Source organism: Chrysoperla carnea, chromosome 5 (genome assembly GCF_905475395.1).
Source record: "Chrysoperla carnea chromosome 5, inChrCarn1.1, whole genome shotgun sequence".
NCBI classification, from domain to species: Eukaryota; Metazoa; Arthropoda; class Insecta; order Neuroptera; family Chrysopidae; genus Chrysoperla; species Chrysoperla carnea.
The window spans coordinates 59316373-59332630 of record NC_058341.1 but is presented as its reverse complement, the minus strand read 5'-3'; the positions used below and the strand labels follow the sequence as shown (position 1 = coordinate 59332630).

Sequence of the window (16258 nt, the reverse complement as noted above, 5' to 3'; positions counted from 1 at the left end):
TTAAAGTTTTTATTAAAAAATATAAATAAGTAACTACTTAATGAATTATCTAGATTCTAGAATAATCTTTTTTAAATTGGCATTTTAACAAAATAAAAAGTAAAACATTATCTATAAATATAATAATTTATTTTTTTAAATATTTATTAATAATAATAACAGATAAATGGAATAATTAATTATATAAAATTAATACGTGCCATAACTTTTTTTTTCAGAATAAAAAAATGGAATGTAAAATTATTTTTCTTAACATAATAATTATTTAGTATCTAATAAGTTTGCAATTTTTATTTTTTCTTTTTCATTTGTTTCTGTTTTCTTTTCTCTTCTCGTTTCCGTTCTTTTTCAATGATGGATTTGTATAACTTGTAACCAAATAAAACTGCAACAAAAAAAAACAAAATGTTAGTCAAATATGTAAATTTCATCGATTTTTCTTTATTCTTTTCAATGAAATTGTTTTGTAAATTTTTTATAAGAATTGGACATAAATAAATAGAAGATAAGAACATAATTTTTACTTTTATCGATCGGTAGGTGAGGTTATTTATTAGGCGGATTATCGATTTTATAAATAAAAGAGGGGCTGTTTTGTAAATTTTGGGGGAAGCTGATGGAGAAAATCAGCTTTTCTCTGACTCTCATCCTCAGTACAGCCACCCCAAAATTAAGCAACTAGTTGTTTTTTGGAAGTGTTAACTTTTCGGGTCCCTCTTCCATTACATAATGTAGCGGAATATAATAGATATAGCGGATAATAGATATAGCATGTTTTTAAAACCTTGAAAAGACATAATCTCATTACAATAAAAAAACATCTTTTAATAAGAAATAATAAGACAAAAATATTATTTTAGTGATGGAGCTCTGATGCTCACAATTTTTTATACCAAATATATATGAAATATATCAAGGTATAATAAGTTTAGGACTAAACTTATTATACTTATAGCTTGTTATCGCTTAAAAATTACATAAATTAAAAATTGCTTAAATATGTTCATAAAATTCATTTTCGGTTGTCCGTTTGATTGCACGTGTGTCCGCTGTCTACACGATGACTCAGAAACGATAAAAATTATCAGGCTGAAATTTTTATAGTATGCTTAGTAAAAAGTGAGATCGAGTTCGTAAATGAGCAACATTGGTCATTGGGTCTTGTCAACCGTCAGAGATAGAATAAAATTTTTAATGTAAAAAGCGTTCCTTATATAAAAAAAAATATACAACTTTTGTTCGTAACATGTTCTCGTAAACATCACTGTTTACCCGTGAGGGCACAAGTTATATAGTACTAGCGTGATACCCGCCCGCTTCAATGAGGTTAAAAGTAAAAATCACCGCTTAATAGCCTCCACCTCTCTTGATCTCACTCATCCTCGTTCCATAACAATCGCAGATATTGTTTTACACAGCTAAAATATATGCACAGTCAGAAAGATGGTCATGGATTGTTTGACATTTACCATTTTAAATATTAATAGAAATCTTTAATTTACGGTTCAAAGTGATGATCATAGACGGAGGAATAAAATGTCAGATTAAATTTAATTTCTTTAGCATATCTTTATAAATTATATCTCATGAATTATTCTGATGTATGAGCTATATTGTTGTACAGTTTCATTCAAATCCGTTCGGTAGTTTTGCGAGACAAACAAACAAACAAACATCCTTACTTTCACATTTATAATATATAGTGATGTGTGTATTAATAAGGAATATCAACTATGTGTGTGTGCCATATATGAATATGTGGCTCTCTAAGAATGGCTATCTTTTTTTACTTACATGACACCCTGTATAATAATATAATGATAATTTATTTCTCAATAAAAATGTACCTATATATGCTTTGAAACGAATATCGGCATATATTTTACCTTCTTTGATCGAAAAAAAGTTTTAAATAAATTTTTTTGGAGTTTTTAAATTCAAATATCTTTAATACTAAGCGTTTTCACAAGCAATTTAATCATTTATTAGTACAGGTAACGAAGACTAAATATGACAGTTTGGTGACAAAATATGTACAACAATGAAACTTTGGAACTTCCCCCTGGGAGGGGATAGGTCGCCTAAATTTTGATAGGACTCGTCAGATCTTCGTTTTTAGTGTCAAGATAAAGTTAATTAACAAAGAGTTTCATTGTGGTACATATTTTGCCGCCAAAATATGCTATTTTTCCTGTACTATATATTATGATATTGCTTGTATTTGTTCATAAATAATTATATTTTAATGTACAAAAATACTTTTTTGATTGTTTTCACGTGTAATGACAATTCTTATCAATCTTATTAAAACAATAAACTAATAATTAAGAATGTATGAGAACGGTAGTGGAGGCACAAACTTAAAAAATTTATATTTTCAATTTTGATTGTGAATTATGTTATAACTTGACGATATAAGACGAAGAGTGAGAATACCTGGCCTATTTTTCGATATCTGGCGTATTTTTCAAAATATCGAAAATTGAAAATTTTGTTTAATTATTCAGTTTTCGATATTTGGTAAACCAAGGCAGGAATCGAAAAATTTTGTTCTTATTTTTCGTCTACATCCATAAAGATATACTAAAATTCATCATCAAAGTTGAAAATAAGATAAAAATAATTTCAACCTTAAATCTACCCTGCTTGTACATTCCTTATATGGATGGAGACACTTGGTTTTTTTCTTTTCTATGTCATTGCTTATATGTTTACTTTCTATTAAAATTTTTTTTAAATTTGTTTTCATTCATTCCAAGTGAAAATTATCAAAAACTTTCAAAATATATCGTTTTTTCAGATTTCTCTATAAGAACAATGTATTTTATATCGGTTTTCAATGATATTTTTCTTAAAAATTTGCATGGATACCTAAGCTGAAATATTAACCACATATTCTTTGAGTAAAAGTTTACCTATAAAAAAATTTTGAGCCTTTAAATCAATTATTGTTGCCATGCTCATGCAACCTTAAATTAAAAATTTGCGCATCTTTATCATATAATGAAAATATACTGTGGACTTTTGATAGCTTCATAGAATTTATTGCACAATTTTAAACCATAATAATTAAAATATTCGCGAAAATGAATTTAGTTTGTGTCTCCAATAAATCTTTTAAAAATATTTTCGTAAAATTCATAACTCCCTTACCAAATATACAAGCGACAACAAATAACAGTATAAATAACAAAATAAATTGATATCCAATCGATTGCGGTACAGGAATAGGTCCAGCAGGAGCCGGGATACCCCCGATTCCAGCTCCACCAGATTGTGAAAGCATTTCATTAATCAAAGAACTCTTTTCCTCATCAGATATACCATCCATGCCTTGTACCATTTCTAATATTTTATCCAAACTTGGTATTTTAATGTTATCGTAATTAACATCTTCGATGGCATCTTCAACACCACCAGAAGCAACATTATTTAATGCTTCATCGTTTACAACAAAATTGTCCTTCACTGTTTCCATATTGTTTCAGATATAAAAAAACAACACCCAAACACTTCAAGTAATCGGATTCAACTAAACTCATTTATAATCGTATTTTGCTGACTATTACATATTGAATTCGACAACGTGGAGTCCACGTTGAGTTTATGTTTATATGTTTTAATTTTTTTATTCAAAATAATCTATTTTTTTTACGTTTGCACTTTTAAACTTTTGTTGATGATAAGCGAGCCAAACAATCTATCGATAATTTTCAAAAAATAAAATTTTCTATCAGTTTAAAATTAAAAGTAAGTATAAAATTTGAGATAACATATTTAAAAGATATTAATTGTTGAAATCGTTATTTATTATCAGTCGATTTAGTTAATTAATTTTATATTTCGAAAAATTATAATAGTAAGGCAGGTAATCGTGAAAATTGAATTGTCTTGCCTTATTGTAAAAGTCTTGTAAAATGCATTTACCAACCTTTCCCACCAACTATAGACGGTGGGACAGAAAGCGTGCTTTGTTAAATGATTAATACATATTTGAAACTTCATTAGTGGATTCCTTTTGGCGAATCTACCAAACTTCTTTCTACGACAAATGAGCATGATAACGTCATATTTAAGCTATCGGTCTGAAAAAACGAAGCAGGAAATTTGTCGGACACTATGACCACTTGATAACATTAATAATTATTAAGCAATAAATTAATTTGTCTGACAAAAATACAGCGCCGATGAGCTTGGCTACCAACTCGTGCTTAAGTATTTTTGTTTTTGAATACATGCATGGTTCACTTTTGCTGAATTGTTTAATAATTTCCGACAAATTACATGCCAAATCCAACAAATCCAGTAGTTTACTTAGCCACTTAAACAGTGGGGACCCATTATTGGGAAGATTTAAGCTAATAGATTTTAATAGGTTCTGACGATTAAAGCCTCTATACAGGGTGTCTTTTTTAAGTTGACATATGCTTGAAACTCGAAAAATAAGTTTGGGTCTATAAGCGCACATCTTACGCAGGCATTAAACTAGATTTAGATTTTCAGGTTCAATGAAAAGCTCACTCTTTTCCATAACTGGTAATAGATAAATAAAACAGTTTAAATTAGAAAGTTGTTATTGATTTAAAAGATAACATTTTTTGTTCGAAACATTTTTCCGTAAACGTAAGCATAGTTGACAAATACAATTTTACAAAACTTTTCAATTGTGGCTAACATAATTTTCGCGGTCAGCTGCCGTCCTATAATATTAATATGGTTGCATAAATATTTGTAGTGATTTCGACACAATATTGGTAATTGTGCAGAATCATGTTTTCAATTTTTTTTTTGGGTGTTCACATTAAAAAAATTACCGTTTTTAATGTAATGTCATTAACAATGTCCGTATAAAATAAACCGTAATGGAATCATACATTTAATACTTCTCTATTGCTAGTGTCCGTAAGTGGAGATATCATATCGTAAGTGAGATAGAAAATGACTATCTCTGTCGCAAAAATCGACACGTTGGGCGCATGTGCCACACTTATAGACTATGTATAATAGTCTATATGCATAGAATATTATACATAAATAACGCGTGGGATATGCTAGCCTGTAAGTGGATGCGATATGATGAATGAGAGAAAACTGCCACTTTGTTCTTATGTGTCCTTGTCATAGTCATCATATGATGCATAGAGATTTTGTGTCTGATTCTGTGTAATGTAAACAATGTTTAGACAATGACATATAGATTAGACAAGGATACATAGCCTCACATAGGAACTATCTGGCAGTTTTCTCTCTCATTCATCAAATCGCAAATTTTGGGACATGGCGTTCTCTATGTATAATATTCTATGCATGTATAAGCTGCCATATACAAACTGACATTCTCGGGCATGCGTATAAGAATCGCCGTTTCGCGAGAAGAATAAATGGATATATGTCTGCATCGTAGGGGCTTCGCATGGCTTCAGACCTCTACTAGCAATATAAGAGTATTAAATATATGGCTGGAATTGAATCAATAGCTTCTTTTTTTATGATTTTATTAATTATTGGAAAAAATGTTTAAAAGGTGTAAAAATGTTTTTTGTTTAAAGGGCGTTCCAAAGTTCCAAGGACGTTTTTTTTCTATTTTCATAACTTTTCAGCACGATTTATAATAACTTTTAAACGCACTCACGCATTGAGATCAAATGTTAAATGCGCCATTTTTTTAAATAATTCGAATAGAAAAATAAAATTATAAAAATACTATTAGAAATATGTTACGAAAATATTACAATTCCCTGACTTTTCTCACAGAATTCTCTGAAATTTCTAGTAGTAGCCACCATACTTATTATGTACCTAACATCCTCTTTGAGAGAATACTGAAACTTGCTTTAATTCACGGTTTCAATGATTTTCGAGCACATACCCACATTTGATTATACGAGCGAAAAGGATCATCTTTTTTTAGTGCTTTAAGTATTTGTTCGTTTGAATAAATAAGAATATTTAGTTTTGTTGGCAAGTGGTACCATTTTATTTAATTATCTCTAATAATTTTTGAAAATTATATGTTTCATTAGAGTTTATTTATTTATTTTTTGGCCAGAAATTTTTTTCTGAAACAGACACGCCAAGTGTACTAATAATACTTTATTGAAAAATCTACTCAAAGAAAAAAAATATGTTAAACTTTTTTTACTCGTGCGGGATAAGTATTCTCTCTACCGGGTCACAAATAGATTATTGCCCATAACTTGCGCTTAATTTACTTGGTACATGAAAATCGTAATTTTGACAAATTTTTGCGCACGCAACTAACATTTAGCGATTTGTCTCGCCACACGGAAAATAGTGAAAGAGCGAACTAATATTGATAAAAAAAATAATGTGCAACTCAAGCGGATTATGTATTAAGCTACAGCTTCACAAAAATTACCTCAAATTATGCCTGAAATAAAAATTTGGGCCCCAAAATTTGAATCTAAATTAATTGTTAATACAAAGATATTTACAGTTACAAGTTTATTCAACTTATACCACAAATGCTCATTATTAAAGTAATAATAATTTAAAATCATATAAATAATAATAATTCTGGTATTGAATTTCATTAATACATCCTCTTGAATTCCAAGAAACACAATTTTGCTAACTACATAAAAAAAATAACAACAAGTGCATATGAACCGGATTCATAACAGATGTTTCTGTTTCTAACTAAATAATATTTGAAATAAATATAATATGAAAATATTTACCATAACAAATATTATTAATAATGAATAAAATTATGAATTTACCTGCTAATCCTGTAATAATTATTCCAGGTATAATAAATACAGAATTTGAAAAACCATGTTCAATGGGTCCATCTTGCCCTCCGCTTAGATCTACCATTTTTATAAAATTTACAATAAAAATAGGATGCTTATACTGGCCGTTTAACGAGATTGATAAGAAATTTTAGTGATATTTTTAAGTACAATTAATAAATTTGTACACATCAACAATACAACTAATAAACTCAAGTAGGTGACGCGCTATGACGCGTAACTTTTCTTATCAACATACAATTTTTGACAGCTACTGTCAATAGTGTCAATTGTTTATATAAAATGAATAAAAACAAATATAATCGATATATTAAGTTTCATTTTTTAATTATTTTTAAATCAAATTACAATAATAATAACATTTTATATTCATTTATCACATTTATTAATTAAAAATTGTCAAAATATACAAACAAATAATTTTTTTAACCAACTTCACACTTTAAAAAAAATTTAAATTTGTGCGCCAATAATATAATTATTCTTACAATAATTTTACTTTATCAATTTTCACTCCATTGTAATATAATTCATAGTTAATATGTTCTTTTTTATTGCCACTAGGTAAACCTAAAATAAATGCGTCGGTATTATTAATTTGAAAATTTGTTTTTGTCCCTTCATCAATAAATTCTCCTTCTGTTTCAATTTTATCACCGTTCACCCAAACATCTAATGATGGTTTATCTAAACTTATACGAAAATTGTCTTCACTCTCCTCATACGGTTTAAGATTCCAAACAATAATGATATTATCTTGTTTTTTTAAAAATTCTTCAATTTCTAAACCATCGATGTACAGTAGATAACTGTAATTAAATGCTGGTTTTGGATTTATCCGAATTGTGCATGTGTGCTTAGAGTTTAATGGAAATACTTCATCGCCAACTAATCGAAACATCCATTCACGGCGCATAAACTCCTGCAAGAACAACAAATTTATAATTTTATAGGAGATTAATACTGCAAATAAAATCAACAAAAATATTTTTTAATACGTTCAAGTAACTAAATGATTATAAACGAGAAAAACTATTAAAACTTTAATTTTGTAGAAAAATTAATACAAGTTAAATTAATATATTAACTTTATGTCTATACAAGATTTAAACAAAATTAATTAATTAACATTTAAGACGAGCAGACGCAAATTTGTTGGCATCTCCGGTTCTGCTGGTAGGATTGAGGTCAACTTATGCTTAAAATTTTCCTTATTTTTTTATCTTCCATTTTATCAAAAATGGGCAAGATCTTATGCAGTTGCAATATTTTATTAATATTTATTCGAACTTTCGAGGTGGAAAGTTCAATAAATGTTACAGAAAGTCCCAAATCCTTTATAAAAAAAATTAGTTAATTTGTTTAAAATTTATTTGTTTAAATTGATTTGTTTTGCGTATAACAATCGAACGGTCAACGATAAACGCTTATATATTGAAAACGATGAGATAAAAAATGCCAAGAGTCAAAAATTCTTTATAACTGTCCAAAAATAATGCCATATGGTTTTCAAACCAAATTTTTGGCCAGTATCACAAAACAATCTTTATTTTACGTCAATAACGAATTTTCGACACAAATTTGTAGGTAGTTTATTTTTTTAAATGCTTATATTTCGAAAATAGTGAGGTTTCGTGAAAATTGCCACGAGTCAAAAAATATTTAAAGTCGTTCAAAATATAATATCTAATTGCTTTCAAATTAAACTTTTGACCGGAACCACAAAATAATCTTTATTTTCCTCAATAACGCGTTTTCGGCGAAAATTCGATTTTATTTTTTCAAATGCTTATATCTCGGTGAGGCTAGATAAAAAATGCCAAGAATACAAAAATGGCGAGAATTGTTCAAAATATAAAATACAATAGTTTTTTCAAATGTAAAGTAAAGAGAATTAATGTGGTATCCGGAAGTAGGATATTTCTGTCCCACCCTATGGGGGGGTGAAATCTTCTGACGAGGAGTCTATTCCATGGTCAAATTTAGTGAATATAATTTGAGAAGACGTAATTCCCAATGACATCATTAGACTTAGTTTTTTGTTTTATAATACAGGTAATAGAGAAGCTAGTTGCGAACGCGTATAATAAACTACAAAAATATTAATTTTAGAAAAAAAAGTTTATAGTAAAAGTTGTTGGAAATTTGTAGAATAAAAAGTTAAAATATTCAATTATTAAAAGAGATATCGGCCAAAAAGTCAATAATTAAATCATAATAGTCGTATATTCGGCACAAAATGGTGCGACACTTCTACCCTTCAAATTTGTAAGGATTTTGTCCACTTACGTTCAGTACGTGATACTAAACCTATTTAAATAGCACCTGTAATTTAGTGCATTATGGATAAAAGTACCGAGCTTCTCTATTTCCTGTATTAAAAAAGCTTTTGGCTTAAAAAAAATTTATGTAGATGCGGCAATGGAAATATTCCTGAAATCACCCGACCTATAAATAACTTAAGTTAATTAGATGGCGTTAGAACCAGTAAAATAAGTTTGCACTAAGTTAATAAAACTTACAATTCCATTAATTGTGATTACACGTTTACCAGATGTAGTCCCATGCTCAAATTCAATGATGTAATCTTGATCGCATAATCGTACTGTCCATTTTGCAACTAAATCATCTTTTTCAGATGCCGCTGATTTTTTTAAATCAACATATTGTATTGAATTATTGTTATTGTTATTTGTTTTGGATGCAGCTACACTTGTATTATTAATATTTGCCATTACTATCATTTGAAACATTTCAATTTCTTTTGTAGAAAACATTCAACAAATTGTTGTTTAATAATACAAAACTTTATTTAATTATTAATCGCATATAATTGTTTTTTAATTAATTATTAATAATAATACAATAAAGTGGTTTGTTTTTAATTTTGCTGCTTAGTAACCATTTACGAATAAAATCAATATTCTCGTAAATTTTATGCATCACTAGCAAATACTCGCCCGCTTTGCTGGGCAATTTCAACATTAAGTTATAGCCCTCACTTTTCTTGACCTTACTTATACTTCCTTTTGTCCACAATTTTATGGATTTTAATTTTTTTGTGAGGAACTACTAATCGATTGAGTTTTTTGTTATAACTGCGAAAAATTGAATTACGTAAACAGGTTGCTCAAAATTATGCCTAAAGAATTATAAGTTTTAAATGATAGTAACTTAAATACAACACAGGGTCTATGCCAACAGCAAATGTAAATTGAACTGATTACTATCAAATACCGTCAACTTTTTTATAGCTAACTGTGTACGTTTTCATGGAAAACACATATTTTCAGAAACGAACTGATTTTAACAAATTTTATTTATTATTCTATGGTTTAGCCCTAAGTATATAACGCTTAAAAATATTGGTGCCACGAACAAAAGTTTGATATAGGTGTTCATAAAATCACCTAGAGTCCCTTTCAGGTTGTCTGTCTGTCCTCCTGTCAACACAATAACTCAAAAACAAAAAGAGATATCAAGCTGAAATTTTTATAGCGTATCCAGGACGTAAGAAGTGACATTGAGTTTGTAAATGAGCAACGTAGATTGAGCAATTGAGCCTTGTAAAAGGTGTAAAAAAATGTTTCTTATACAAAAATTAATAACTTTTGCTTCAAACATTTTTTCCTAAATGCCACTGTTTTTCCGCGATGGCGCAAATTAGGACAAAACTTTGGTGTCCACTTTCTCCAAAACTATAAAATACAAGCAGTTAGCAAAGAAAAATTAGCATGTAGTTTCAACTAGTAGTCTTGTGAATTATTCTCGGAAAACGAAACAAAACTTCGAAAATCGAAAGGCCGCCATAATTGTGTTTGTAGTAAAAATAAATTTATAAAAAAATAATGCAAGCACAGTATTCAATACATTCTATACAGGGTATTTCAACAATTAACTCAGTCAATTGTTTGTTTTTATTTGTTTTTCTCTAGCATTAAAAATTAAAGAGATTTTCATGATCCCACTCCCAAGTTGTAAGAAATCAAATTTAAAATTTTTCCATGATTAAAACAGCAGTTTTTATTTGTTAATTCAAATAACAACATTTTGATGTTCATGATCATACAATTGATTTTTATTTGTAAATATTCTGTCGCAATCTTCACGTTCACACGCATTTGTGTTTGTTTGGTATGAAGTCGTTTATGTTTCATTAAATAGATTTTTTACTCAATTTTTTATTACCAACATCACAAAAATATGTTCTTTGTCCTGAATGATTTTTTTCATGTTTAACTAAAAGGTCCTTATGGTTGAATTTTTTATTACAAATATTACACGAATAGATCTTTTTCACATTTTTTCTTTCTTTCTTTTAAATGAAAGAAAATGTCTTCATAAATGGGCTAATTTATTTCCCCGATTTTTGGAAGCCATATGACCGAGAAAACAGACAATGAAAATCATTAAAATTCAAATTGGCGAAAACGATCCGGAAACACACGATGTTACATGAAGGTTGGTTTGACGTCATTTAAAGTTGACGTCATAATAATGATATATTAATACAACTGTTGACACTGTTTTATAGGGCTTTTCATTTTAAAATCACGATTCACATTTGTTTCGTACTAAATGATTTACAACCAATGTGATAAAATGCATAACAAATATCTTCTATCTTAGTCCTACTTATTGCTGTCAGTACGAAAAAATAAACTCTGCACTTGCGCATATGACATGATGAAAAGGTCTATTGTCATTGTTGTCGGATTGACATCACAGATCACGTGTGCGGTGGAGCCAAAAAAAAATCGTTTTAAATTATTTCAAATATTGTGACTTTTAATAATTTTTTTCATAGTGTTTTTATTGTTAAAAATACGTAATTTTTGAGTTATAGGCTCTACTCGACCTATATTTTCATAAAAAATTATCAAAAAGCATTTCTTTTTTTCATGAAAAATGTCTATACAATTTTTCATCCGTATGAATACGTTTATTATACACAAATATTACAAGAATAAGATCTTTTTCCTGTACGAGTTCGTCGTTTATGTCTAACGAAATTGCCGTTACTGCAGAACGCTTTATCGCATACATCAAATTAATAAGATTTTTCTCCACTATGTGTTCGTTTATGTTCAATCTACTTCTAGTTCCTAATTTTTTATCACATACATCACATGCATGTGGTTTTTCTCCTGTGTGAATAGACCTTTTTCATGAAAAACAGAAATGCTTTTTGATAATTTTTTATGAAAATATAGGTCGAGTAGAGCCTGTAACTCAAAAATTACGCATTTTTAACAATAAAAACACTATCAAAAAAATTGTTAAAAAGTAACAATATTTGAAATATTTTAAAACGATTTATTTTTGCTCCACCGCACACGTAATCTGTGATCACTATGATCAACTTTTAATGACGTCAAACCAACCTTCGTGTAACATCGTGTGTTTCCGTATCGTTTTCGGCGGGAAAAATTAGCTCATTTATCAAGACATTTACTTTCATTAAAAAAAAAAAAAAAATCTGAAAAAGGTCTATTCGTTTATGTACATTTAAACTACTCATACTGCCGAATTTTTTATCACAGATTTCACATGAATAAGTTTTTCGCAAGCATGTCTTCGTTTATGTGCAACAAGATTATCTTTTTCTGTGAACTTTCTTCTACAAATATTACAAGAATAAGGTTTTTCATGAAAACATTTATGAACAACCAAATAGTGATATAGGGTGAATGTCTTGGTAGTCTTGGTACAAATTTTACAAGAAAAAGGTCTTTCTCCTGTATGAATTTGTATATGTCGAAATAAATTGCCTGGATTGTGGAACGCTTTATCGCACAGATCGCATGAGTAAGGTTTTTTTCCAGTGTAAATACGTTTATGGCCAATTAATAAATCATTAGTTGTAAATTCTTTATTACAAACATCAAACGAGTAAAGTTTTTTTTGTGTATTCGTAGTATGAGAAATTTTTTCCAGAATTTCATTATTCTCTGAGTCACTTTTTTCAGAAATTTCATCATAAGCTTCATCTTTTATAATCGATTTTAATTTTTTCCAATATTTCTTTATCATCTATATTCTCATCGTTATTTGAATGCAATTTTTCATCGTTCAAAATTAATTCTGAATGTAACTTTTGTTCAATTTTTGTTCTTACTCAATACTCATCTTTTTCATCAATATCTTCATCCATTTTCATCATTATTTGAATAAAATTCTTTGCGCATTTCATCATAATCTTCTTTTTTAATTAACAATATTTTCATCATAAAAATAAAATATCTGGATGACCGAGCTTCGCTCGGTTATTCGCCAATAGATGTCAGCAAGAGTCATATTTTTCACTTTAGACTACTCAAACGCCTCTTTTTTGTTATGTTATAATTTGCATTGTATTTCATTAACTACGTTATACACCAATAGATGTCTGATGAATTTTTCATGAAAAGACGGATAAAACGACATTTCTGATAAATGAAACCTAGCTAGATCGACTTATCGCCCCCAAAAAACCCCTACATACTCATTTTCATGAAAATCGTTGGAGCCATTTCCAAGATCGTTGATATATATATATATATATATATATATATATATATATATATATATATATATATATATATATATATATATTTATATATATACAAGAATTGCTCGTTTAAATATATAAGATAAGATATTGTAAATGAAATACGTGAGAAAATTTTAATTATAATGCCGGTTTTCCACTCAACGGACAGTTGAGTTTATGTTTTCTAAAACCTGTAAACAAAAACAAAACTGAAACTGTAATATAGCCATTTTACATTGCTAGTCTTCAAAAAGTTTGTAAAAAGTTGCAATTCTGTTTTATTTTTTATTCGACAGGAGTTTGTTTTGCTTTTGTTTGCCCGTTTAATGGAAAACCAGTATTATATGAAAAATTATAAAATTTTCTTACCATCGATATCCATGATTGAACAGAGAAAGTTGTAATAATTCTTGGCTAAAATCTCTGTCTGTCAAAATGGCAATTGCAAAAAGGATCCAGTAGCTAATACAAAGTGGTAGAAGCTGGTTTATAGTATATCAAATACACTACAGAATACCGTATTCCAAGGAAATATAAAAATCATAAAAACCTTCTAAATATGGGTAATCTATCTTTAAACAAGTGAAAACAAACAATTGACTGAGTTAATTGTTGAAATACCATGTATAGGCAGTGTTGATAACTCTGTCACATTTCACATACATACATATCTGACATATTTAACTGATATTCTCATATAATGCGCAAGTGTTCATGCGCAATCGTTTGTTTTTTGACGTCACGTAAATAACAAAAGATATTCACTTTGATATTCCTTTATTAATACATACTATAAAATTTGTACATTATTCTATGAACACCTATACCAAAATTTTTTTCGTAGTATCAATATTTTTAAGCGTTACAAACTTGGGACGAAACTTAATATACTATGTATATTTCATATATACATGGTATAAAAACTTATAAACAAATAGAGAATATAAGTCTGTGTAGACAAATGTTTTAACTATGGTGTTAACCATAGAGGTAATATAAGATAGAAGCGTAATAGCATAGGAAATGAGAGCTCCGTATATAGATAACAGACAAAATTGTTATTTTTCATTCAAACTATTTCCATTCATTTGGGAATCGTTTGGGAGGATTTGGGAATATAATTTTAGAATTTGGGAATTATTAGTTTTCCTGTAATTAATGATTCTTTTTTCAGCGTTAGCAGGTAGGAAATTAAATCCACTTAATTTTTATGTTATTCGAAAGGAAATCATTAGGGAATTACGATAAACACGGTTTCAGAGTTTGGGAATGTATAATTAATTAATTACACCTATTTTTTAAGTTGATTGATAGGTTATGTTAATTAACCGCACACCTGAACCATTAATTGTTATATAGCAGTATGGCGCCAATATTCAAATATTATTGAATAATTTTGTTTTTTTAATTTATTTAAATGTTTGGTTTTATTTTGCATTAAAACCATTCTTATTCAATTGGGAATCGTTTGGGAAGATTTAGTAATATAATTTTATTATTTAGGACTGATTATTTTTCATGTAATTAATTAGTTTTTCAAAGCGTATACTTAGCAGGTCCAAAATTAAATTATCACCTTTTTTACGTTATTTGATAATAATTTACATGGAGACTAATCTAATTTATTTGGGAATTACATTAAACACGGTTTCATCATTTGGGACAGTATAATTAATTAATTACATTTATTTTTTACTTGATTTTTTATGGTTATATGAATGGCGGCAATATTCAAATGTTACATCATTTAGAATAATTCCCAAATTCCTAAATTATATTCACAAATCCTCCCAAACGATTCCCAAATGAATGGAAATAGTTTGAGTGAAAAGTAACAATTTTATCTGCTAACTATACGGAGCTCTTTAGTACATAGCGATCTTTCTCCTTCTTTATAGCCTTCATGGAAATGTCAATCAGTCGGTTTATACTTTATAGTCTATTCAGCTGTCATTATAATTTATCATAAATAAATTTTCGTGATAATAATATTAAATATTAAACAAAATGGCAAATAATTCATTTGTTGATACAAATAATTATTTGTTTATTAATAAAGATAATATTAAAGTTGAAAAAGAATTACATACAGAACTAATTATTAAAAATGAAATATTAGATGAAACTATTTTAATGGAAGGTGGACACATTAAAATAAAAGAAGAAGGCAGCAATGATAGTGATAGTGTTGTGAGTGTAAAACATAAACCTGTTAGTGATGAAAATAATAAACAATTGTACACAATTAATTATGAAAATATTAAACTTGAAAAAGAATTACATACAGAACTAATTATTAAAGATGAAATATTAGATGAAACTGATTTAGAAGAAAAACCATTTGTATGTAATATTTGTAATAAAACATTTAATGAGAAAAGTAATTTAGTTAAACATAAACGCATTCATGGTGGAAAAAAGCCATTTTCATGCGATGTTTGTAATCAAAGATGTACTTCATCATCGAATTTAGTTAAACATAAACGTATTCACACCGGAGAGAAACCATTTTCATGTGATATTTGTAATAAAACATTTACTCAGAAAGGTGATTTAGTTAGACATAAACGTATTCACACCGGAGAGAAACCATTTTCATGTGATATTTGTAATAAAACATTTACTCAACAACATCATTTAGTTTTACATAAAAAGTTTCATAGTGGAGAGAAACCATTTTCATGTGATGTTTGTAATAAAAGATTTACTCAGAAAAGTGATTTAGTTAAACATAAACATATTCATAGTGAAGAAAAACCATTTGCATGTGATATTTGTAATAAAACATTTACTCACCAATATTGTTTAGTTAGACATGAACGTATTCACACCGGAGAGAAACCATTTTCATGTGATGTTTGTAATAAAACATTTACTTGGCAAAGTGATTTAGTTGTACATAAACGGTTTCATAGTGGAGCAAAACGATTTTCATGTGATATTTGTGATA

General features: G+C 28.1%; 2 protein-coding genes and 1 long non-coding RNA gene across 3 annotated transcripts; 1 reads left to right on the top strand and 2 right to left on the bottom strand.

Annotated features, from left to right (window-relative positions):
- Nucleotides 1-282: 282 nt before the first annotated feature.
- Nucleotides 283-3576, bottom strand: LOC123300120. The gene is made up of 2 exons (XM_044882606.1): nucleotides 3154-3576; nucleotides 283-385 (listed from the first exon to the last, which is right to left on the bottom strand). The coding sequence occupies exons 1-2, from the start codon at nucleotides 3476-3478 to the stop codon at nucleotides 291-293; spliced, it is 420 nt and encodes a 139-aa protein (XP_044738541.1). The 5' UTR covers nucleotides 3479-3576; the 3' UTR covers nucleotides 283-290.
- On the top strand, nucleotides 1977-15172 carry LOC123300121. Its single transcript, XR_006535376.1, has 3 exons — nucleotides 1977-1988; nucleotides 4100-4109; nucleotides 15060-15172. It is a non-coding gene; the product is annotated as an uncharacterized LOC123300121 (long non-coding RNA).
- LOC123300119 (fas apoptotic inhibitory molecule 1) lies at nucleotides 7244-9545 on the bottom strand. Its single transcript, XM_044882605.1, has 2 exons — nucleotides 9299-9545; nucleotides 7244-7698 (listed from the first exon to the last, which is right to left on the bottom strand). The coding sequence occupies exons 1-2, from the start codon at nucleotides 9527-9529 to the stop codon at nucleotides 7261-7263; spliced, it is 669 nt and encodes a 222-aa protein (XP_044738540.1). The 5' UTR covers nucleotides 9530-9545; the 3' UTR covers nucleotides 7244-7260.
- Nucleotides 15173-16258: the final 1086 nt, after the last annotated feature.